Source organism: Phaseolus vulgaris, chromosome 3 (assembly GCF_051622355.1).
Source record: "Phaseolus vulgaris cultivar YP4 chromosome 3, ASM5162235v1, whole genome shotgun sequence".
Taxonomy (NCBI): Eukaryota; Viridiplantae; Streptophyta; class Magnoliopsida; order Fabales; family Fabaceae; genus Phaseolus; species Phaseolus vulgaris.
In genome coordinates this window covers 28,788,940-28,814,643 of record NC_143500.1, presented here as the reverse complement: position 1 = coordinate 28,814,643, position 25,704 = coordinate 28,788,940, and the positions used below count along the sequence as shown (strand labels likewise).

Here is a 25,704-nt window from a genome sequence, read left to right as displayed (position 1 = left end):
ACCTTAATCTAACTTAGGTTGGTTTTTAAGAACCAAAATTCATCCTAATTACATTTTACAAAAGAAAATTCCTATACTACTTTGACAAGAATTTAAAGACTATGCTACGCTTGATTTTGGACCTCTTGGAACATGTAAAGGTAAGTTTCTCTGCCATCAGTGGCAGTGTTCCAATCTTCATCAACCCTCTTAGACATTGCCCTTGTAGTTGGCCCAATATGTCTTTGTGTTTGGCCTTCCTTTGAAGTGGTGCTTGGCCCTCTTCCATCATCCCCTCCCCCTTGGAAAGGATTTGTCCTCAAATCCAAATCGTCTTCTTTTTCATTGGTACCTACGAAAGGAGATAAATCAATCACATTAAAGGTATCATGTACTCCATATTCAATAGGTAAATCCAATTTGTAAGCATTATTATTGACTTTCTTGAGGACTTGAAAGGGTCCATCACCATGGGGACTAAGTTTGGACTTTCTCTTAGTAGGAAATCTATCCTTTCTAAGATGAAGCCAAACTAAGTCTCCCTCCTCAACAATTATTTCTCTCTTCCCCTTATTGTTGTATTTGGCATACTTCTCATTTTGTTGTTGTATTTGTATTTTAACATTCTCATGTAATTTCTTAACAAATTCGGCTTTGATAACTCCTTCCTTATGCACAAATTCTTGTGGATTAGGAAGGGGTAACAAATCCAAAGGAGTAAGAGGGTTAAATCCATATACAACTTCAAAAGGAGAAGCATTAGTAGTTTTGTGAACTACTCTATTGTAAGCAAACTCAATATGGGGAAGGTGCTCATCCCAAGATTTGTGATTACCATTCAGGATTGTCCGTCCTAAGCATAGTACCAAGAGATCTATTGACTACTTCGGTTTGACCATCCGTTTGAGGATGACAAGATGTTGAAAATTGTAGTCTTGTGCCAAGTTTTCCCCAAAGGGTTTTCCAAAAATGGCTTATAAACTTTGGATCTCTATCGGATACTATACTTCTTGGTAAACCATGAAGTCTCACCACTTCTCTAAAGAAGAGTCTAGAAATGTTTTGAGCATCATCCACTTTGTGGCAAGGAATAAAATGTGACATTTTACTAAAGCGATACACTACCACAAAGATGGATTCATGACCTCTTGCAGTCCTAGGAAGTCCTAAGATGAAATCCATGCTAATATCTTGCCAAGGAGCATTTGCAATCGGTAAAGGGGTATATAGTCCATGAGGCATTGTTCTAGATTTTGCTTTTAAACATGAAATACATCTAGAACAATGTCTTTGGACATCCTTTCTCAAGTTTGGCCAATAAAATTTTCCTTTTAAAAGATCAAGAGTTTTGTCAACTCCAAAATGGCCCATGAGACCCCCTTCATGTGATTCTTTTACAAGAAGTTTCCTATGTGTACCTTGGGGAATACAAAGTTTGCCTTCTTTAAAAAGATACCCCTTGGTCACATATTAACCTTCTTGTGTTTTATGTTCACATTTAGCAAAGATAGATGCAAAGTCTTGGTCTTCTTGATAAAGTTCTTTTATGTTGTCAAATCCAAGAATTTGAGCACCAAGTTTTGAAAATAGCACATGTCTCCTTAAGAGAGCATCTGCCACTATATTTGTGCTTCCCTTCTTGTATTTGATGACATAAGGAAATTGTTCAAGAAATTCCATCCACTTTGCATGCCTTTTATTGAGCTTGTGTTGGCCTTTCAAATATTTTAAAGACTCATGGTCACTATGAATAACAAATTCTTTTGAAACAAGATAGTGTTCCCAAGTCTTTAAGGCCCTCACAAGTGCATAAAGCTCTTTGTCATAGGTGGGGTAGTTAAGGGTGGCTCCATGAAGTTTTTCCCTAAAATAAGCAATTGGATGCCCACCTTATAACAAAACCGCACCTATGCCAACCCCCGATGCATTTAGCTAAATGTAATATCTTTCTTTACAAGTTCATTAAGAGGTGAAGCTATGCTTGAAAAATTTGGCACAAAGCGTCTATAGAAGCTAGCTAAACCATGAAAGCTTCTAACATCACTTACATTTTGTGGAGTTGGCCACTCTTGGATGGCTTTGATTTTTTCGGGGTCAACATGTACCCCCTTTTTGTTTACTATATGCTATCTACACAAAAAGTACATTTATCACTATTTGCAAAAAAAACTATTATTCCTAAGTACTAGAAAAACATCCCTAAGGTGGCTTAGGTGGTCTTCTAGGTTTTTACTACTACATATTTACCTATACAATCTGTCAAGGCATGATTCATTAGCCTCATCAATGTACTAGGTGCGTTAGTGAGACCAAAAGGCATCACCAACCATTCATATAATCCAAACTTGGTTTTAAAAGCGATTTTCCACTCATCACCCTCCTTGATTCGAATTTGGTGATACCCACTTTTAAGATCAATTTTAGAAAATATGATTGACCCATGTAGTTCATCAAGCATGTCATCAAGCCTTGAGATTGGATGCCTATACTTTATGGTGATGTTGTTGATTGCTCTACAATCACAACACATTCTCCATTTTCCATCCTTTTTGGTCACCAACAAGATAAGTACAACACAAGGGCTTAGGCTCTTTTGAACCCAACCCTTCTCCAACAAATCTTGAACTTGAGACTCTATCTCCTTTGTTTCCTCGGGGTTAGTTCTATATGCTGGCCTATTTGGTAGGCTTGCCCCCATAATCAAGTCAATTTGATGTTCTATACCTCTAAAAGGAGGAAGTCCTATGGGTCCCTCTTTAGAGAATATATCATCAAATTCACTTAAAAGATTTTTAACTTGAGGAGGTAGAATCATAGTTTCAAGGTTTGTGGCAGTGCATGTAAGTGTTCCTTTACAAAAGATAAGGCTAGGTTGTTCAACAAGAAGCATATTTTCAAAGGTGTTTTCAAAAGGTTTGTCTTGTTGAATAACCTTGTGGGAAGGGACACTCTTCTCCCACGCCTTCTTATCCCTAAGGATTTTCTCTTTTTCTATTTTTTTTTTCTCCTCATCCCTCTTATGTCTCATTTGTATTTGATCTCTTACCACTTGAGAATGTGGTAAAGGATTAAGTACAAACTATTTTTGCTTATGGGTGAAGGAAATCTCATTAGTTAGACCATTGTGCAAGGTTTTCTTGTCAAATTGCCATGGTCTACCTAATAAGATGTGGCAAGCTTCCATAGGTACTACATCACATAAAACTTTGTCTTTGTAGTTACCTATAGAAAACTTGACTTTCACTTGTTTATCTACACTTAGTTCCCCATTCTCATTGATCCATTGTAGTTTGTAAGGTTTAGGATGAGGAACTACTTGTAGACTTAACTATTCAACCATCCTAGTGCTACAACAATTGCAACATGAACCACTATCCACAATAAGAGAACATATGTTTTCTAAAACTTTGCATCTTGTGTGAAAGATGTTCTCTCTTTGTGTTTCCATGGTTGTACTAGGTTGATTGTTGAGGGTTCTTCTAATCATCAATAATTCCCCCTCTAAAGGATTTACTCTGTCATCATCTCCCCCTTCCTCTTCCTTTTCACTAGGTTCGTCCTCACCACTAGTGTATTCATCTATCCCTTTTAAGAACAAAGATCTTTGGTTTGGACATTGTGCTTGCACATGTCCTCTTCCAAAGCATTTAAAACATTTGGTGTCCCTAACACGAATGGGTGGAGTGAAGGTATCCTTTACTGAGGGTTTGGTAGTTTCTTTTGGTTTCTCTTTGGATGCACTACCCTCCCTTTTAAAATCTCTCTTGGGATAGGAGTTGGGATATGAACCTACTCTTTGACTTGAAGCTTTTCTTAAATTTTGTTGTTCAACTTTAATACAAATTTGAACCAAATCATTCAAGTCTTGATAAGGTAGAAGTTCAACCCTATCTCTTATCTCAAGATTGAGCCCACTTAGGAATCTAGCTATGGTGGTGGTTTCATCCTCCCTAATGGAGGCTCTCATCATGTATAACTCCATCTTTTGCCTATACTCCTCTACACTCATATTTCTTTGTTGGAGTCTTTGGAGCTTGTCCATTAACTCCCTATTGTAGTAGGAGGGTATATGGCGGCGTCTTAGGGCTCCCCTAAGGTCATTCCAATACTCCATGGAAGGCTCTCTATGAAGACGCCTATCTCTTTCTAAAGATGTCCACCAATACATAGCGTTTCCTTGAAAACTAAGAGTGGCTAGGGGCACTTTTCTTTCTTCACTCACTCTATGGCAAGCAAAAAGTTGTTCTACCTTCATTTCCCAATCTAAGTATACTTCTACATCTTCTTTTCCATGGAAATGGGGTAGGTCTACCCTAACCTCTCTTGGGCTTTCTTGTTCTCTTCTTCTATTCCTCCTAGGGGGTGGTTGATAATACTCATTTATTCTAAGGCTTCCCTCCCCAAGAGAATCATGATCTTTAGAGCTAGATGCATGAGAATTTTTATTTTTATTTTTTTGAGAATTCTCATCCTTTGTTTTAGTCAGTTCATTAATTTTGGTCTCATTCTCCAATTTTCTATATGAAAGTAATTGAAATTCCTTGGCAAGTTGTTTTAAAAGAGATTTAATGGACTTCATATCACTTTCATTAGATTTAGAGGAGTGACAAGACATGACTAAAACTTTGTGTTTAAAAGTGTTTTACTTTAAGAAAGAAGAGGAAAGTTAGTGAAGGTAGCTTTCCAGGTAAGAGAGGTGAGTCACTAAGGACTTCTTAAGTACCAAGTCTTGCCTTAGCCAAAAACTATCCCTCAAAAACTTCACACAATTCTGTTTCTAAGTAAATTACTTAGAACACAATGAGGAATGAAAAATCAAATTTTATGCAAGGAAAAACAATGCAAAGCTATTTAACAAATAAAGCAATTTATCAAAGCTTTAAACAAAATATAAAAGTAAGCAATTTTAAGCAAAGCTAAGCAAAGATTAACGTAAAACAATCTAGCTAACACAATTAACAATTGCTAATCTACAAAGCTTAAACTAGTCGCTTCCTAGGTGAGGCTTCTTAGACACTTTGAGCCTTTGAAGACACACTCACCGTCTAATCGTGATTAATCCACTAATTAACAAAATTGAAATGTAATTACAACTCAAGAAATGCAAAGAAATTGAATTGCACAAATTTAATTTCAGCTTGTTAATCTATGCACTCCTTTGGCTTGTTTTTGCTCTTCTTTGTTGTGCCCTTCAAAGTGTATGGTTTGTTTTTGGTATTTGTATTTGCTGCTGCTCCTTACCTTGAACCTCTTATGATTTAAGCAATTAAATTCTCCAAAACAGTACCTACTAAGTAGAGCTAAACTCTCCTCAAGTCAATTTCCACTTAACAAGCACCAATTGAAATTTATCCACCAACAATATAGAGGTCAAGAAAAAAAAAACAAGAAGCAATTAAATTTTAAAAATAGCACCACAGAAATTGGATTTAATGATATGACACAACTAGAAAGAGTTCAGAATGATATTGGACAAGCAATATCAAAAAAGGCACTCAACAAAGGTTGGCACACAAAAGGAACCTAAAGAAAGGCACTAGAATTGATTTGAAAAACCCAAACAGCACTACTGGAAAATTTCAGGTTCAAAAGGGTGACTTAAAATATTTATTCTGAGCTGGATATTTTGAATTTGGTTCTGAAAATTTAAACTCAAACGATTCAGTCTCTTAGAAAACTTTTGGGGCTGAAATCACACCAAAAACATGCACCAATTATTTGTGATAAAATTTTCAAAATCACTGTCCAATTACCGCCAATTTTAGCTCCAGAATGCACACTTTTTTTGTGTGATTTATCTTTTTTTTTCTATTTTTCCTTTTCAACTAATTCTTTTTTTCTTCTTTTTCTAACACATCAAACCACTGAAATCCATAATTTCAGAATTTTTCTTCAATGTATTTAATTTTCATAACACAAAACAGTAAGTACAAAATTTGTAAAAAAAGAGGAATCCTAATTCTGGAATTAAAAACAGAAAGAGAAACGTCAAAAACACAATGGAGTGAATGTTATAGGAATTTGTATGGATCTATCATACAAATATGAACTCAAACTAAAAGAAAAAATGCACCAAAGGAACAAAACAAGTCCGAATTCAAATTAAACACTCAAATCAAAACAAGAAACAAATGAATCAAGAAAAGTACTACTAAGATTTGCTGACATTCTTGGAATTACATGACTAGACAAAACATATAGATTCAGAAAATAAAATGATTCAAGAACATCATATTGCACCGAACAAAAATTCAAACAAGACTCAAGTAATCTAAAATCAAAACAGCAACTCAATTCACCATAGATTCCTACACAAAAATTGAAAATAAGGTGCTCAAGAACAATTTGAAAAATTTCTACCGATTGAAATGCTTAGAACAACATCTAAATCAAATTAAAAATGTAAAAACTGCAAGACAACATGAACAAGAGATGAACAACATGAACAAGAGATGAACATAGCTCTAGATACCAAATGATAGCTTGAGATCTTCATCTTGCGGTTTTTGTGGTGGCATTGGCGGAAGCATCCATGGATTGAGGTGGAATAAGGCTCTCCTAAGAGTTGTGTAAGCCTCAGAGGTGCATGAAGAGTGTGAAAGTGAGAGAGGTTCGGCCAACTCTCTTTGAGGTGCAGTTTTGGAAGATTAAGACCTAAATCCTAAGAGATTTTAGGCAAGGTAGTAAGAATGGCACATTTTGGCAGCATTTCATTACTCAAAATAATCTTAAGAATACATGAGGGCGGCTCTTCCTTATATAGGCTTGGAGGATCGGAAATGAAGAGTCAATGACAATGGAATGCTAGCCAAATGAAATGCAAATGTGACGCCTAAAGAGTCACATGACAAGCGTGAGCCAAAGTGATGTTTCAAGCGCACACTAGGTGACCGACCTAAGTTAGATAGAAGGTTCTAGTAACCTTAATCTAACTTAGGTTGGTTTTTAAGAACCAAAATTCATACTAATTACATTTTACGAAAGAAAATTCCTATACTACTTTAACAAGAATTTAAAGACTATGCTACGCTTGATTTTGGACCTCTTGGAACATGTAAAGGTAAGTTTCTCTGCCATCAGTGGCGGTGTCCCAATCTACATCAAGACTCTTAGCCATTGCCCTTTTTGTTTGGCGTTCCTTTGAAGTGGTGCTTGGCCCTCTTCCATCAACACACATGGCTTGGAAGCCCACATCTAATAGATAATATGATTATTTAGGATATATAAAGTAGTGATAAACACCAGTTGTTGTCGAGTTAGGTAACAATGGCTTGTTACCCAAGATGGGAAAGTAAGGTGATGAAATAAGCAATATTGGAGTAAGAAGAAGATAGTGCCTTATTTAGTGTTTCTTCTTCTTAGATATAATAGACATAAGTGAGACTGAATTGTGATTCCTTATTAAGATTGTCATCGACAACTATTGAGCCTGTTCTGGAGAGCAATGTGTCTACGGTGGAAGAGAGAAGTCAGGAGGATCGTTAGAGATAGTGGAAAATGGGGTTGAAGGTTATTTCAAACGACAAGTCATTTTACGGAAATTTCGAAACTCATGGTATTTTACTAAGGTTCTTAAACCCATGGTACTTTACGGAGGTTATTAAACCCGTGGTATAACGAAGGTTTTGAAACCCATGATATTTTACAGAGGTTTTGAAACCTATGGTATTCTACGGAGATTTTTAAACTCATGGTATTTAACAGGGGTTCTGAAAGGCTTTTCTTGAGGCTTAAAAAAAATCCCAGGGAACATGTTCCCCATGAATGGTTTAGCGGGGGAAACTACAACCCTGGGTAAATGACTTAATATAGGTTTTAACCTTGGATAATGTAAAAATAAACCCTCGTTAAAACCATTTTTTCTTGTGGTGCACAATGACAATGAAGGAGAGTTTCAAAACGAAAAATTCAATTGTTTTTATGAAAAAACTGGGTATTCTTATAAATTTTCAGCTCCTAGAGCTCCCTAACCAAATGGGGTTGTTGAAAGTAAAAATAAATCTCTTGAGGAACTTGCTAGAACACTTTTAAGTGAATCTTCATTACCAAAATATTTTTGGGCTGATAATGTTAGCACAACTTGTTATGTAATGAATAGAGTCCTCATTAGACCAATTATGAGGAAAGCTTCTTATCATCTGTTTATTGGAAGAAAACCCAACATTAGTAATTTAAGAGTGTTTGGTTGCAAATGTTAAATTTTAAATATTGGGAAGGAAAACCTTGGCAAGTTTGATGAAAAAGTTTACAATGGTATTTTTCTTGGTTATTCCTTAAGTAGTCATGCATATAGAGTTTATAAAAAAAGATTGATGATTGTGGAAGAATCTATTCATGTTGTTTGTGAAGAAACTAACCATATAGAATAAAATTATTTAAACAAATCTGCAGAAAAGGATGATCAGAATATAATTATGCAAAAGATGCATCTCTGTCCAGAAAAACAACCGGATGAAACTCTGGATAAACCAACTAAAATTGAGAACCAATCTGATCTTCCCAAAGAATAGAGAATCCCAAGAGACCTTTCTCTGGACAACATCACATGGCAGATTGATAAGAGAGTCTCCACTCAAAACTCTATTACTAATTTCTGCAAACACATGGCATTTGTTTCTCAAATTGAACGTAAAACCATGTGTGATGCTCTTAAGGATGAAAACTAGGTTTCTTCCATGCATGAAGAACTAAATCAATTTACTTGAAATGATTTCTAGTTTCTTGTACCTAAATCTGATTGCATGAATGTCAGTGGAACAAAAATGGTTATTTAGAAATAAATTGGATGAATCTGGTATGATCACTAGAAAAAAAGCTAGATTGGTTGTTAAGGGGTATAATTAAGAAGAAGGAATATATTATGATTAAACCTTTGCACCTGTTGCTAAACTAAGTTGTGAGATTACTGCTTGCATTTGGTTGTATGAGTGACTTCAAACTTTTTTAGATTGATGTGAAAGGTGCATTTCTCAATGGATTCATCAATGAAGAATTTATGTTTCTCAACCTCCCGACTTTGAAGATCATAAACATCCAGAATATGTCTACAAAATGAAAAAGACACTTTAAGGACTAAAGTAGGCCCCAAGACAGTGCTATAAAAGGCTTAACAATTTTCTCTTATCTCAGGGTTGAGGAACAATTGATAAGATTAAAAAGTCTAAATCAGCCATCATCTTAGTTCAGATATATGTTGATTATATTATTTTAAGAGCTACTAATGACACCTATGTGAGGAGTTTGCATAAACTATGTATGCAAAGTTTCAAATGTCCATGATGGGGGAGTTATCCTTTTTGAAGGTCTGTAGGTTAAGCAATTAGAGCATAGAACTTTCCTTAGTCAAACAAAGTACTGCAAAGAGATTCTAAAAAATTTTGATATGGAAAACTGCAAAAAGTGATACAATCCAAGTAGCCAAGAAGATGACCAAGGACTCAAGAGACAATTCACACTGTAAGCAGTCATCTCAGCAATCAAGTCAAGACCCCACCAAAGATCAGACGGACCTCACCAAAAGAAGAATTGGGCATAGACCTGAACACCAAATGTTCTTTGTTCTAGTCTTCTTAAAAGACAAAAACATGTTTGTAAATAAATGACGCCCACTTTGGGGGTCGAAATAGAAAAATAGGCTAGAGTAGATTCACATAGCATAAAAGGGAGTGTACTTAGTGAAATGGGCTTGTACCAAGCCCACTTTTTCAAGATAAGGCATATAGGGTTAGGAAGGTTGCCCTACCTTCTAAACGACCTAGCCAAGGGGCGATTTTGACCTTGGTCAACCCTCCTCGGCCGTACCCCTTCATATGACTCTTTTACCCTTCCCCATCTTGCCCACCAAGGCACCCATTCCTATAAATAGGGTGTCTTGTCTCATGTATTCACAACATCACTCATCGCTCCAAGTGGTGTGACTTCATTTCTTCCAATAAGCTCTCTTCATCCCTTCCTCTTTTACTCTTTACTTTGAGCCATCCTCCCTTCCATATATGTCTTCTTCTTTTATTTAATTTGTTCTTTGTTTTAATTCTTATTCTTTAATTATCCTTGTCTTAATTTCCGCTTTGCGCTTAAACGCATTTGTAAAAAACGCGGTGGCATTTTTGAAATTAAATTGTTTTACAAATGCGGTTCTAGGGTAAGACCGCATTTGTAAATCAATTCAAATGATTTACAAATGCGGTCATTACAATGCCCACATTTGTAAATCAATTCAGAATGATTTACAAATGTGGTCTTTACTATGACCGCATTTGTAATTAATTTCACATTGATTTACAAATGCGGTCATTGTAAAGATCGCATTTGTAAATCATTTGAATTGATTTACAAATGCGGTCTTACCCTAAAACCACATTTGTAAAACAATTTTACCCTAAAAATTGAAGCGCGCCACTAGTTTCACTTTCACTTTCCTCTTCTCCGCTCTTCGTTTCAACGTTCTCAGTTTCAGTTCTCTCTGCATTGTAAGTTTCAGTTCTCTCCGCTCTTCGTTTCACTCATTAGTTTTCGTTTTCGTTTTCGCATCATTCATTATTCACTTCCTTGGCATTGTCATTTTCATTTCCTAACTTCGTTTGTGGCATATAGGTTATTGTTCTATTGGTGTTCGCTGGTTTTTTCTGCTCTGCCACCTCCACAGCTTCCGCCACCGCCACAGCTTCCGCTACTGCCTTCGCCTTCGTCTTGTGCCTCTGCCACTCCGATCACCATCAACCTAAAGGTTGGTGTTGTATTTAATATTTATTTAATATTTTGAATTTATATTTAATATTTTGAATTTATATTTAATATTTTGAATTTATATTTAATATTTTGAATTTTTATTTAATATTTTGAATTTTTATTTTTCTGTATTATAATATATATTTAATTAATAACTAATACAACTTGGAATTTATAACTAATAACTAATAATTTATATATTTGTGTGTATTTTGAATTTTTGTATTATATAATTTCTATTTTCTTAAATTTATATTATATATTTAGTTAGTTGTTAATTACATTTTAATAAAAGTTTTATGTTATGTTAGTTATTGTTACTTTTAGAATAGAAATATCGTGTTTGGATTGAGTCCGGGGGTGTTCGACCCTCGGCAAATGTGTGAGACTGAATAGAATACTAATTATTAGAAAATCCTAACTATATTCCAGAATATATAATGGATCGAAGTTGGATTAATGTTGTTCGTATAAGTGATGAGTACGAAAGGGGAGTAGAGGAATTTATACAATTTGCGCAGCGTAACGCGATTATTAGTGGTCATGATGGAGCAAAGATCAGGTGTCTGTGCGTTAACTGTTTGAATGGAAGGATACTGGATGTGAATATCATGAGGGAACACCTGCTATGTGATGGGTTTCTTCGATCTTATACAACTTGGACATGGCATGGTGAATTATTAAATTTACCACGTGTTTCCGTAACTAAAGAATATGTGGGTTCTACCATGGATGAAGCAGTACACGATAATGGATATGATGATCGATTGGAGGACATGATTCGTGATGTGGGAGCTGAGTGTTTTGCAAAAGCTCATGGATATGAAAGTATGTCAACAGATGCAGAGACTCCTTTGTATCCTGGATCAACTAACTTCACACGGTTGTCGGCGGTGTTAAGATTGATGAATTTGAAGGCAATAAACGGATGGACTGATAAAAGCTTCACGGAATTGCTCCAGCTGTTGAAGGATATGCTTCCAGCGGGAAATAGTCTACCTAATCGTAATTACGAGGCCAAAAAGATTCTTTGTCCAATGGGTATGGAGTACAAAAAGATACATGCATGTCCTAATGATTGTATATTATACCGGAAAGATTTTGAATTGTTGAAAAGTTGTTCGAGGTGTGGGTTATCACGTTATAAGTTGAAACAAAAAGATGATGATTCTATTGATGACATGGAAAAGCATGGACCCCCAATGAAGGTTATGTGGTATCTTCCCATCATTCCAAGGATGAACCGTTTGTTTGCAAACCCAAACAATGCTAAAAATCTTAGATGGCATGCAGATGAGAGGAAATGCGATGGCATGTACCGACATCCAGCTGATTCTATTCAATGGAAGAAATTTGATGATGACTTTCCAGAATTTGGTAAAGAATCAAGAAATACCCGACTTGGTTTAGCTACAGACGGAATGAATCTGTTTGGTAATATGAGTACAAATCACAGTTCATGGCCTGTATTACTAGTTATTTACAACTTACCTCCTGGATTGTGCATGAACCGAAAATACATGATGTTGTCTATGATGATATCCGGTCCAAAACAACCAGGGAATGATATTGATGTTTATCTAAGTCCCCTAATTGAAGATTTGAAGTTAATGTGGGACCAGGGTGTCGAAGTATTTGACGGATTTGCTAATGAAACTTTCAAGATTCATGCCATGTTATTTTGCACCATCAATGACTTTCCGGCATATGGTAACTTATCAGGTTATAGTGTTAAGGGTCACAAAGCGTGTCCAATATGCGAAGAAGACACTGCTTCTCAACAATTGAAACATGGAAGGAAAATAGTATATCTTCGGCATCGGAGGTTTCTTAGAAGTCATCATCCTTACCGGAGGTTGAAAAAAGCCTTTAATGAACACCAAGAGGGTAGTGGTCTACCAACTCCATTAACCGGTGTTGAGGTTTACCAAAAGGTAAATAACATAGACCACACCTTCGGTAAGTAAAAAAAAAAGTCATCTGTGAAAAATATTTGGAAGAAGAAATCAATCTTCTTTGATCTTCCGTACTGGTCGAGGTTAGAAGTCAGACATTGTATAGATGTAATGCATGTTGAGAAGAATGTGTGTGATACCTTAATTGGTACACTTCTTAACATTAACGGGAAGACGAAGGATGGTCTAAATGCTCGTTTAGATTTGATTGAGATGAACATACGCGACGAGTTGGCACCCATAGAAATGGGTAAGCGTACATATTTGCCCCCAGCCTATTACACAATGTCAAAAGATGAAAAAATTAGTTTTTGTCAATGTCTAAAAGGTGTGAAAGTGCCACAAGGACATTCCTCAAATGTGAAGAGCCTAGTGTAGATGCAAGATTTGAAGTTAATTGGGTTGAAGTCTCATGATTGTCACATCTTGATGCAACAGTTGTTGCCGGTAGCTATCCGTGGGATCTTACCAAAAAATGTTAGACATACCATAACCCGTTTGTGCTCATTCTTCTCTTCAATCTGTTGTAAAGTCATTGATCCCTCAAAACTAGATGAACTTCAAAATGAAATTGTTGTTATCTTGTGTGAATTGGAGATGTTTTTTCCTCCGTCTTTTTTTGACATCATGGTTCATCTAGTTGTGCATCTGGTAAGAAAGGTTAGATTGTGTAGACCAGTGTACTTAAGATGGATGTATCCTGTTGAGCGGTATATGAAAATTTTGAAAGGTTATGTGAAAAATCATTATCGTCCAAAGGCTTCAATGATTGAAAGGTACATAGCTGAAGAAAGTATTGAATTTTGTTCAGAGTACATGACAAAAGCAAATCCAATAGGTGTTCCAGCTAATTCATGGCACCACTGGCGTTCTACAAGTAAATGTTTACGTGGTGTGAATATTGTAAGCAAATCTCGATCAGAAGTCTTGCAAGCACATTTGTACATATTGAATAACACAGATGAAGTTGTACCATACATAGAAGCTCATAAAGCCATTGTGAAGGCAAATAACCCAAGACAAGCAGAGAAATGGGTCTTGATGGAACATAATAGAACTTTCATGCCTTGGTTTAAAGACGAGGTGTTCAAGGATTCAACAGCATCAAAGACCTTGACCTGGTTCTGATGTGATTCCACTAGCCATATAGAGAATGATTCTTGACATTCTTAGGAATCACCTTGAGCTGGACATTATTGAGGCACTTTTCTTAGAGTTGGATCATTGTTCTAAGACAAGAACTCACCAAAAACTAGTACCAAATCCCAAACTCATTTGGATGTTCCACATATTGTCAAATTGAACCAACAAAAAGAGGTAAAACTAAAAAGCACCGAATAGAATTGAGTAAGAACACATTTGAACCGAACAAAGTGAAATTAAAAGGCAAAGAACAGAAAAATAGGTGCTGGAAAAACAGAATAGCCGAACCAAACAACAAGACAACAAGCTAGAACAAAGAATTAACAAAGAAGAAAGGAAGGAGAGAAGAATTGCTCATGAAGATGGAAGGATGATGGATGATCTCGCCACTAGAAGTGTGGAATGCTCCTAGATGAGAGTGTTGCCGCCACTTGAGGACTCCATGGATCCATCAAGATAAGACTAGAGAAGAAGGCTCAAAAGCTCTCCAATGATCACTCAAAATTTGAGTATAGTTTTCTTAGATTAATTCCAATCTGAAAAATACAAGGAGAGCACCTCTATTTATAGCCTAAGGTGCTGAAATATAAGCTACACAAATTCAAAAACTCCCTCCCAAAAAGCTTCTAGAATTTGTGCCTAAAACCAAGCATGAGGAAGGTGTGACCTCTTCCTTCACTTTGGCACCTCCTTTTCTACTCCTACACTTATCTACTAACACACACCCCCTAAAACTCCTAACTAAAGACTAAAAGATGCTTTAACAATAGAGGTTTCTAATGTTTCCCTCTAAGCACCTTCAACAATATTCTTTATTATTTAATACTTGGCCTTGCCCTTCATGAGATGAACTTGGGCTTTTTGGGCTTTGGCCTTCTTGGGCTTGGGCTTGGGCTTGGGCTTGGGCTTTGGGCCTCATCTTTTGCAAAGAATAATAAGAAGAACTTTAAATGTGAGGGCGAATGATCTTGTCCTTCATTATTAAAAGCCTTCTTTATTTGATTCGCATCAGGTTCGCTGCTAGATTGAAGTTTGATGTCATCTCATGTACAGCGTACGAAGTGAATAATTGTATATTTTACACGAAGTCCATGGATGAAAAGAGTACAGCTCAAAATTCTGGTGTTACTCTTGAAGCCGAGTCAATGCAGTTTTCGACTTCGAAGGATACAAATCCAGTACTTGGATCAATGGCATACTATGGGTTTATAGAAGAGATATGGGAGATTGACTACACTAAGTTTTTCGTTCCAGTTTTCAAGTGTAAATGGGTTGACAATAAAAGTGGGGTTAAAATTGATGATTCAGGATTCACACTAGTGGACTTTCGAAAGATAGGGTATCGAGATGAGTCATTTATAATGGTTCAACAAGCATCTCAAGTTTTCTACATGAAAGATCCTACGTCAGAACATTGGTATGTCGTTTTACACGGCAAAAAACAAGGGGAGACCATAGATGATATTGAAAATGGTGACCCCTGTTCATTCACACCAAAGATAATTAATAAAGATGACGATGTAGTTGATGATGTACATGCAACCCGTAAAGACCACAGTGAAGGAATTTACATATGAACTTTCAACCTCCATGCAACCTGTAAATAAGCATTTTTAATTTACATTTTTATGTATTATTTTTATAAGATTTTAATTCGATGCAGATTAACTAATGTTTGTTACCTAATTTTTTTAACAGAGACATGGATGACGATCAGACCCCAAACAAACCTCGATCCGGACGAGGCAGCAAAGGACCTACTAGATTGAAGCGTCTCGCATTGAGACGTGCTGCTGGTGAGAAGACACGTGTTGACATTGGCGTCAACACTGGAGTGGCTTTTGGTCCTAAGGCAGATGAGTTTATGAGTTATCTTGGAGTTGTTTCTCGTGAGAGGCTCTCCATTCTGATTAATTCATGAGATGAGGTGTCAGAGGCCGACCGGAACATGATTTAGGAGGATGTTCTGGTAAGATTTACATTTTGATATAATGCTTTTTAATATTCATTGATTAATTTTAATTTGCTGATGTTATTTTGCAGGCAAACTTTGAAATTCCTGATGTGGAACCGCTTCGATCAAAGATTATATCCAATATCGGACTCAAATTTCGTACCTTTAAGTCAAGACTGACTTCGAGATACATTTTTGGCGACCTTAAAGACAAAAATCCATGTTTAAAGTACCAACATATTGATGAAGAGACATGGCGTCTTTTTAGAGAAAGCTGTGAAAATGAGACTTGGATGGTAAGTGAAGTAACTTTTTTGTTTATATAACATTAATAAGTTTATCTTATTTACTTCAGTTTGTTTATTTCAATTATGACAGGATCGTCGGAAGAGCGCTCAAGAGATAGCTTTGAAGAATCTTACCCCGCACGTTATGTCTCGTTCGGGGTATCGAAAACTTGAGCAAACACTGATGGTGGAAAAGGAGAAATCTCAACAGGGGTGGAAAGAGGGGTCACTTCTCCTCCATCACCACCTTTTCGCCATGTAAAATGGAAGAGGACCCGAATTAAAAAGTCGGGTGCACCAAGTTCTGAGCAATCCGGGGTTATAATCGAAGAAATTGTAAGTTATTTTTGTTATTTTCATTTTTTTTAAAGCATTAATTATATTAATGATTGAAAATATGATTTTTGTGTACTCTTGCAGGATTCCTTGGAATCCGACGGTAAATTTGTTGCTGAAGGTCGTCACAATATCCTGGTTGAAGCAATTGGACAACCTGAACACTCTGGTCGTGTTCGTGCAGCTGGACAAGGGGTCGGAATTAAACTTTATTTTGGAGTTTCAGAACGACAGCCATCCTCCTCCTCCAAGAAGGAAACTCAAATGAGGACTAAGTTATGTGAAGAAATAATGGAGGAGATGAGAAAGGAGACTGATTTGATGTTGCTGGAGATGAAAAAGGAGAATGATCGAATGCGACAAGAGTTTCTATCGCAACAAGTTTGTGCTGAGCCGATTGAACCCCTTGTTAGTCCCACTCCCAAGAGCACAAAGGGGAGTTGTGCGGCTCCTCCAACATCAGGGGATGATATCAATGGGCAGACAGAGGATTGTGAGCTACTGGTAGTGGGCGAAAAACTTCCTCGGGTGGTGGCACTTGGAAAAGTCTATAAAAACGCCACCACCTTACATAACGTTCCTCTCTCCCCTGATGTGGCGAAGGTAACAGTTGAAAAAGTACGATTTCCTGATGCTCGTGTTCCACTACCTTCAGATGAGGTAACCACTGTGGCCGATGCATTTCAGACATTCGTTGCCTGGCCCAGAGAGCTCATTCGATCTATTCCTGAACCTCATGTAATAATTTCGTTTCATTATATTATTTTTTATTTATATTTATATATTACATATAATTTAATACAAATGTTGTTTATCTTGTAGAAACCTTTTCAGCCACCAAGTCCGGAAAAGAAACGTGAGGTTCCAGTTGACGATCCTATAGCTTCCCTACGTGTCATTGCTAGTCAGATTGGCAATGATCCTTTTCCAGTTCCATGGGATAATACATTTTTTCAAATAAACACTGAACTGCCACTGATGATTTACAACACAGATTTATCAGAATTTATATCTGGGAAACAGAAGCTCAATATAAGTATAATTCAATTTTTTATGATGTAAGTATCTTTACCTATTATTCAATTTACTTTATGTTAAATTATTATTGATTATGCTTTAACTAAAAACTTCTAGATTTTTGCATAGAGTCTGTATCACTGAGGGGAAGGAAAATATGTATGGATTCTTAGATCCTGCATATACTAATCCCGTTGGACCAAACTCAACTGAGACTCAAGCATACATCACTAACACCCTGGAAAAAGAGGGAAAACAAATTTATTTATGCCCTTATATTAATGAGTAAGTTTAATTATATGTCATCAATTATTATTATTTCATGTTTTAAATATTTACTAACTCTTTTCATTGATCATATAGGCATCATTGGCAGTTACTTGTCTTATTAATGGTTGATAAGACTGCTGTGTGGTTCTGTTCCCTACACAAGAAGATTCCCACAAAATTTAAGGATATCATTGATACGTAAGTATAGTATAAACTTAACTTTAAATATGTTACTAATTAACCATCTACTAAGGAGGTTTTTTGTATTAACCAGTTCATGGCGTGGATATAACATCCTAAAAGGTCGATCCAATTCAAATAATTTGAACTACATAAGAGTAAAGGTTTGTAATTTTTTTCTTTCTCTATTATCATTGTTTATCAATATACTGATATATTACTTTTTATTGAATTATAGTGTAATAAACAACCAGGAAGCTATGAGTGTGGCTATTACCTTATGCAATGGATGATTACCATTATAAGACTAGGTGTTAAAACTGGTTGGAAAGAGGTACTATATATGTTAAATCATTTTTATAATTCTTGAACATAGATATATCTAAATACTAATTTATGTCAACTTTGCAATGCAGTTATTCACAGAAGAAACACCAATGAATAAGGAAGGCATTTCATATGTTATAGATTCTTGGTCCACATATTTCATTAATTTTTATAACTCTAGCATAGGTAAACAATAGTGGTTTTATTATATGTAATTTGATCACTTGTAAATGTACATTTTGATGATTTCAATTGATTACTATATTTCTATATTTGTCTGGTTGGGTTTGATCATTATGCAGGTTATTAAAATATATGGTTTCTGCACAAAACAAACTGCACTTTAAGAAAAAAAACACTATTTACAAATGCGGTCTTGGTAAATGACCGCATTTGTAAATAGTGATTTATGAATGCGGTTTTTACCAAGACCGCATTCATAAATCCTAAACCCCAAACCCACATCCCTCATTCAGAATAATATACAAATGCAGTTACTTAAAATAACCGCATTTGTAAATGTGATTTATGAATGCGGTCCTATGACCGCATTTGTAAATTTAAAATAGCCGCATTTGTTTTACATTTCTGCACTAGTGGACCTTGATCCCCTCAAGAAACACACTTCCTTTGGCTCAGCACACACACCAAGAATGTTGATCTTGACAACCTCAAGAGCACACAACCCTTCTTGGCTTTACAACACCAGAATGTACAAAGTATTCAGAACGAATTACACTTGTTACAGAATGAACTGAAATCAATACAGATGTAATCCTATTCCTCTCTCTTGATAAAACCAAAGCTCAAAGGTGAAAACTCAAATCTTTGAAAGCACTTTGTGAAAAACTCAAATATGTTTTTCTATCTTGTTGTTTGTTATAAAACTTAAACAAACTATTTATAGCATTCAGAGAATGGTCAAAGCATTTAAAGCAGGAACGTATTCGGTTATAAAATCATTTAAAGCTCACTTAACTAACAAAACTGTTTCTGTTAGGATTTTCAAACAAACAATCGATTGAAAGTGCGAATCAATTGGTTGTTTTTGGTTTGACAGCAAGTCAATCAACCAAAACAGTTTTCAAACTTTTCAAAAACACCTAAGTATAAAACAATCGGTTGTTTCGACAAAAAAACAGATTGTTTTTCACTTAGTTGAAAAACACTTTAAACTTAAAAGATTTGAAAACACTTAAGCTTTAGATTCAACAAAGAGTGGATTACAAAGATAAACTACCCCAGATCCTACTCTAAAACACAACAACAACTTCAAGCAACTTCAGCCTTCCATCAAATGTTAAGATTTGGATTCTTCAAATCTTTGATCACACTTGATTCAATATAGATGTATTCCAATTCATTCTTTTAATTTTGTATTGTGTGTAAAACAAATTCAAATTGTGTTTCTGGAAACTGTAGTCTTGTTGAGAGTGTTGTGTGATTCTTGAAGGGTTCAAGATCAACATCTTGATTGTGTTCTAATCTGTTTTTGATTACTTAGTGAATTTTCATTGGTGTGTTGGGAACAAGATGTAGTTTTTTATTAAGAGTGAAGCACTATAAATTTTTCTATGTGAATCTCTCTTCCTTACTCTCAACTATTTTAAATTTTGTATTGTGTGTTTTGTATTAAAACAATTAGTTGATTCATAAAAACAAGTTTATATTTTTACATATTCGTAAATTTGTTACATAACTAGTGGAACGTATAAATAAATTGATTAATTTAATTGATCTTTTCAATCTAACTTTGATGTTTGCAAAAATCTTGCAAAAACAATTCATTCCCTCCACTTATACAAAATAAATAAAAATTAAGTTATTTCATGATATTTTGTTAATTATTAAAGAGTATATTTTATGACGGATTTGTTTCAGAAGTTTGATAAATATTAAATAAGTGAACACTAATTTTTTGATTTAATTTTTTTAAGTTTTCAATCAAAAGAGTTGTTCTGAATCAAATAAGTATAATAGTAGAAAAGAAATCTAACTACCTGACAATATTTACAAAACATCATTAATAAGATTGGAGATACCCCATTTGTGTGGAGACTGCGTGTTACAATTCATATGTAATAATATATTGTATTTTTCTTTGTTTTGATTACTATGAGGCAATTGTGAGCATTGAATAAGCAGAAAGGTACATAGATAGAGAGATGTTGTATGCCAAGGCAGAAGCTATTAACAAGGGAGAAGCTTGGCGTCCCTCAGCCGTGTAAGATCATGAATGAGGGCAGTTAAATTCTTGTGAGATGAACCTCCTTCTCCAACAGCTTCTCTGGCCTTTTTCCCAAACTCTTTTGCACGCCGTCTCACTTCCTCCGCTTCAACACCACCGTCCATTATCCGCCTCACACCTCTCTCAATGCTCTCTCTGCACACCACCATCTGTCTCTCGCCCAACCCTATGGTGGTCCACTCTGCTGCACCCACCTCCACCCCAATTCCCCTCACCTCGCTTATCAGCTTCTCGTTGTAGAACTGTTCTCCATGCACCGGCCACGTAATCATGGGGACGCCACCACTCACAGCCTCCACGCTGGAGTTCCACCCGCAATGACTCACGAATGCTCCAACGGCACGGTGGTTCAGGATAAGCAACTGTGGAGCCCATCCCCTGATAACCATCCCCTTCTCTGCATTCCTCTCTTCAAACCCCTCCGGCATCCACTTCTCCTTCTCTTCCTGCCTCTCCTTCTCCTTGCCCTTCTTCTCCGGGACCACCCATATGAACCCATGACCCGATGCTTCAATCCCGCATGCAATCTCGTAAAGCTGTTTATCCGAAAAATAACAAAGGCTCCCAAAGCATATGTACACCACCGAGTTTTCTGCTTTGGAGTCAAGCCAACTCACGCACTCCTGCATACTCACCACGCTCTTCATGCCCCTCTCTGCTTTCTCTTCAGGGGTTCTGGATATCAGAGAAGCCGGCCCAAGATGCCAAGCCTTGTGCCCCGTCGTTTTCTCGTAGTAGCGGATGTATTCTTCTCCGTCGAGCTCCGCGAAGTTGTTCACAATTAGTCCGTAGCTTCTGAGCTCCGTCTCCAGCAACTTATCAAGGAATTCGCTCAACTCCTTCGGCGGTGATGCGTTGAGGGTGATGGGGTGAGGAAGGGTCGGACTGAGAAGAGAACTTGTAGGCTGGGAGGAGTGTATGGCGCAGATGGTGAAGAGGGAGAAGCCGTTGAAGGCAAGTCTAGGGATGTTAAGGTTGTTGGCCAAGTCATCAACCCAGGGGAATAGAAAGTCGGCGACGATGCAATCAGGTGGGTTCTCCTCCACGAACTTCTGGATGGGGGGTTGGAGCATGGTGGTGGCGTTGAAGACCTTGGCGAGGTTGTCAACGTCAGTGACGGAGGACAAGTTTTCAATGCCGTCAGGGAGGCCGACCTCTTGGGAGGGAAAGTGAACCGTGTGGAGGTGGAGGAAGGGGTGGGAGGGGATGGATTTGCGGAGGGTTAGGGCGTTGGAAGGGGTGGTGATGATGGTGACGTGGTGGCGACGAGAGGCGAAGAGGGTGGCTATATCGCACAGAGGGATCATGTGACCAGCTGCTAGGAAATGAATGAAGTAGAGTTTGAGTGGCCTGGTTTCCTCCATTACGTTCTCGAGCTATATCAATTGCATCTCCCTTCCTCCTATATCACTGCCATTTATACTCACTCACCGCCACAGAATCTTTTACCCTCGGACTGCTCCAAACCTATAACATACAACAACCTATAAATTATAACGTTTGTTTCTATATAGACAGGGACAAAAATATCATTTTCTTTATTAATAATACTCTCACGTTTTACCATTTCTTGTCTGGAGAAAAAAATATTTGTCTATAAAGCATGACACTATAATTGGATACACACAACATTTTACTTTAGTTCTCATTCAACTTACTATTTCATAAATTATTATTTTATTATAATATTCTATAAAATATTGTAATAAAATCATAATTTATAAAGTTATAAGTTGTATATAAGAGAAAAGTGAGTGAAAAAGCATTATAACTCATTTTCAAAATACGAATAGACAGTGTATCTCTTTAAAGGAGAAATAAAAAATGGTATCTGGGTTGCGGTTGGACACGTGTGGAACGAAACCTTTTCTTATATACATTTATCAATTATTATAAAGGCTAACAGAAAATACTAGATTGATAAAATAAAGGTAACATTGTATTAATTATTGCAAATAACAAAAAATAAAGTATTCCACTATTATACTCACCTTCTCTATCTATCCTTCACACACAAGACGCCAAGTATAAACTAACTACTAGTTCCTTTTTAGAATAGCGTAAGCCTGCACCTCAACCAAAATTTGGAAACAAAAATGTTTTTTTGACACACGTGTAAAAATTCTAGTTAGTTTCAATAAATACAGGCGCACACGTGTAAAAATAGTTAGAACTAACAGATCCTTCTTTTCAAGATATTTATGTTGTCTAAGAATCTTTCTACTATATTTTTTTCATTTTCTATTTTTCAACTTGTCATTTTGGTATTTCTTGTTTAAGATTTTTGTTGTGGAAACTCATTCACACTCTCAATGCAGAATCATCTATCAAACAAAGGATAAATCGATAATAAAGAGAAAACCACAAATGAAATAAATAGGTAGAAAGTAAACTAAGAAATAACAATAAATAATCACACATAATCAACATGAAATTGAAGTATTAACAACTTCAACTAAATATCATTATCATGAATACTAACCATCAAAATATTAACATATTACCTTGTCCATTTAGTTTACAAAACAAAGGGACATCTCTTAAATCTTTCCTCATAATTTTTATTATACTTATTATTATTAATATAATTTATATTTATTATTAATAATAATTATATTAATAATAATAATAATATAAATTATATTCATATTATTAATATTATTATTAATTATAAGTACAATAAAAATCATAATAATACAAAAGAATTTGTTTGATGTAGTAGTTAAAGTTTCTTTGGGCGCTGAAGGAACATGGTTTTAAAACCCATCCACTGCAGATTTTCTTTTACTTCGCGTTTCATGGTGCCAAAGTTACATACGTTACAATTTTCTTCTGCTTCCGTCTTCATTTCTGCTCCATGAGCAAAACCTCTTTTTTATATGGTGTGATATTGTTCCGTTCTTTGGCATTGGTTCCTCTGTGTGTTTTCTTCTGGGATATAACTGTTGCATTTCAATTTTTCTAGGTTTGTAATTGGTTGTTTTAGTTTTCTTTTTTCTGGGTTGGTAGTTGTTGCTTTAGTTCTGGCAAAATGGATTATGCTTCGTTATTTCCCTAGGCAAAAAAGGATCTTTTGAAAGAAGTCTCTATTTATACATCCCCTCTAAGGCTTAGAGATTTTCGTGAATCTAGTTCACTTAGCAAAATTGAGGATAGTTTGGTTAAAACCCAGGTTTGTAGTGAGGGTGAACCTGTTTGTAATGATGAGTCTCGTGATCCTCTTAATCCTTTTTTCTTTGTATATGATACCTACTTTTTCAAGCTTGGTTTACGTCTCCTTTTTGACTTATTTGAGTAGGAGATTCTAACCGAACTGAATGTGTCTTTAGCCCAGCTACATCTGAATAGTTGGGCCTTTCTTCGTGTCTTTCACATCTTGTGTAATCTCCTTGCGTGGTGTTGACTATGAATATATTTTTTTTATTTCTTCAAGTTTAAAATCTCTTTTAGGCAGTTGTAGGCCTCCTTGAATAGTGTTATCGGCAGGTTTTTTTTTACTTTATTCCAATATTCTTATAAGAATTTCAAAGGTCATTTTGTTAAGATTCGTCCCTCGGCCAATAACCCGACCTTGTTGGAAGGGTATCCCTTGTATTGGGCCCCCAACCTTAGACCTCAAACAGTTTGCCGAATGGAGGATCTCAACCCCCACAAAAAAAGTGTCTGTGATTTCTTTGAAAATTTGGGTGTGGTTTTTTGAAACCCCAAAGATCTTAAAGAACGAGTACCGAATTTCTGATTTAGAAAACTACGTTAGTATAGCTCTCACCTTTGAGTTTGAACGTCTTATGTGCTTACCTTTAGTGATGCTAACATATGGCTTATCTTTTTTATTTTCAGAAAAACAAATAGTTTCCTCCTTATCCAAAGTTGAGCTAGTTCGTCGCCTAAAAGAGATCAGGGCTCTAAAGCCTTCTCTTGTTGTTGGGATGGTCAGGGCAAACACCGTCTAGGTATGCTCGGATCAACCCGAACGACAACTTTTGATCTTTGAATCAAGAAGAGAAGAGTAAAGAAGTTGGCTTCCCCGGCTCATTCGCGTTTGGATGGTCGAGCTCCTAACGTTGAACCAATTCGCGTTTGGTGGACAATTGGAGTCCTGGATCGAGTTCGGGAACAAGGACGAGTTTCTCGTGTTGATCAAGAGTTATCAAGTGCTTTGAAGAATCCAAATCCTATGTGTTTGATGCAAGGCTGGTGTTGCTGTTGTGTTTTGGGAGGGATCTGGGTAGAATAGAATGTGATCCACTCCTTTGTTGAATCTAAAACTGATGTGATTTAAAACCTTTTAGAAAATAAAGTGTTTTCCCAACTATGTGAAAAACAACTTGTTGTTTTTCGAATCAACCGGTTGTTTTACTCTTAGGAGTTTTTGAAAAGGTTGAAAACTGTTTTAGTTTGGTTAACTTAACTGCCAAACCAAAAAATCAGTTGTTTCGTGGTTTCAACCGATTGTTTCTTTGAAAATCCTAACAGAATTCTGTTTTGGTGGTTGAATGTGCTTTAAATAATTTCCAACCGAATACGCTCCTTCATTAATTGCTTTGACCAATCTTTGGAAAGTATAAATGGTTTGTTTATGTTTTCAAACAAACAAGAGAAACAGATTTGAGTTTTTCAATTGTGAAAAGGTTGATTTCAAGATTTGAACATTCACATCAAGCTTTGGGTTTTCAAAGAGAGTGAAATAGGATTGCAATTGTATTGATTTCAGTTTGTTCTGTAAACAGTGTAATCCCTTCTCAACCTTCTGTATTTCTGGTGTTGTGTTGCCAAGGAGTGTTATGTGCTCTTGAGGTGGTCAAGATCAATACTCTTGGTGTGTGTTTTGCCAAAGGGAGTGTATTTCTTGAAGGGTTCAAGGTCATTACTTTGGTGGTTTGTGCGTTGTAATCTGGTTTGATTACTTAGTGGATTACCCAGTAGTTTTCTAGGGACTGAATGTAGCTCTTGGCTTAAGAGTGAACCAGTATAAATTGTTGGTGTATCTCTCTCTTACCTTAAACTCATTTAAATTTTGTTTTAAGCTTTTCTGGTATAAACAATCGATTGTTTCGAAGAAACAACCGGTTGTTTTTCTGTTGCTTTGCTAATTTAGTGTTTATATTCTTGGATAATCTAATTTCTGTTATGCATTCACACAAAGAATTTGTTAAACATTGAAAAAGTTTTCAAAAACCTCTCTTAAACAACTCACCCCCTCTCGTTTAAGGTCATATATTCTAACATCCGGGACTCATCATTTGATGTCCAAACCACAACAAGTTATACAACTTGTTG

General features: G+C 36.1%; 1 protein-coding gene and 1 pseudogene across 1 annotated transcript; both read right to left on the bottom strand.

The window, feature by feature from the left end:
* Positions 1-3,119: 3,119 nt before the first annotated feature.
* LOC150028769 (uncharacterized) lies at positions 3,120-7,096 on the bottom strand (annotated as a pseudogene).
* Positions 7,097-20,251: 13,155 nt separating this feature from the next.
* LOC137806947 (UDP-glucosyl transferase 73CC6) lies at positions 20,252-21,855 on the bottom strand. Its single transcript, XM_068607345.2, has one exon. The coding sequence runs from the start codon at positions 21,786-21,788 to the stop codon at positions 20,367-20,369; it is 1,422 nt and encodes a 473-aa protein (XP_068463446.1). The 5' UTR covers positions 21,789-21,855; the 3' UTR covers positions 20,252-20,366.
* Between the last annotated feature and the right edge of the window lie 3,849 nt (positions 21,856-25,704).

Excerpts from the sequence above, each read along its gene's own strand:
- LOC137806947 (XM_068607345.2), bottom strand. The coding sequence starts at position 21,788 with ATGGAGGAAACCAGGCCACTCAAACTCTACTTCATTCATTTCCTAGCA.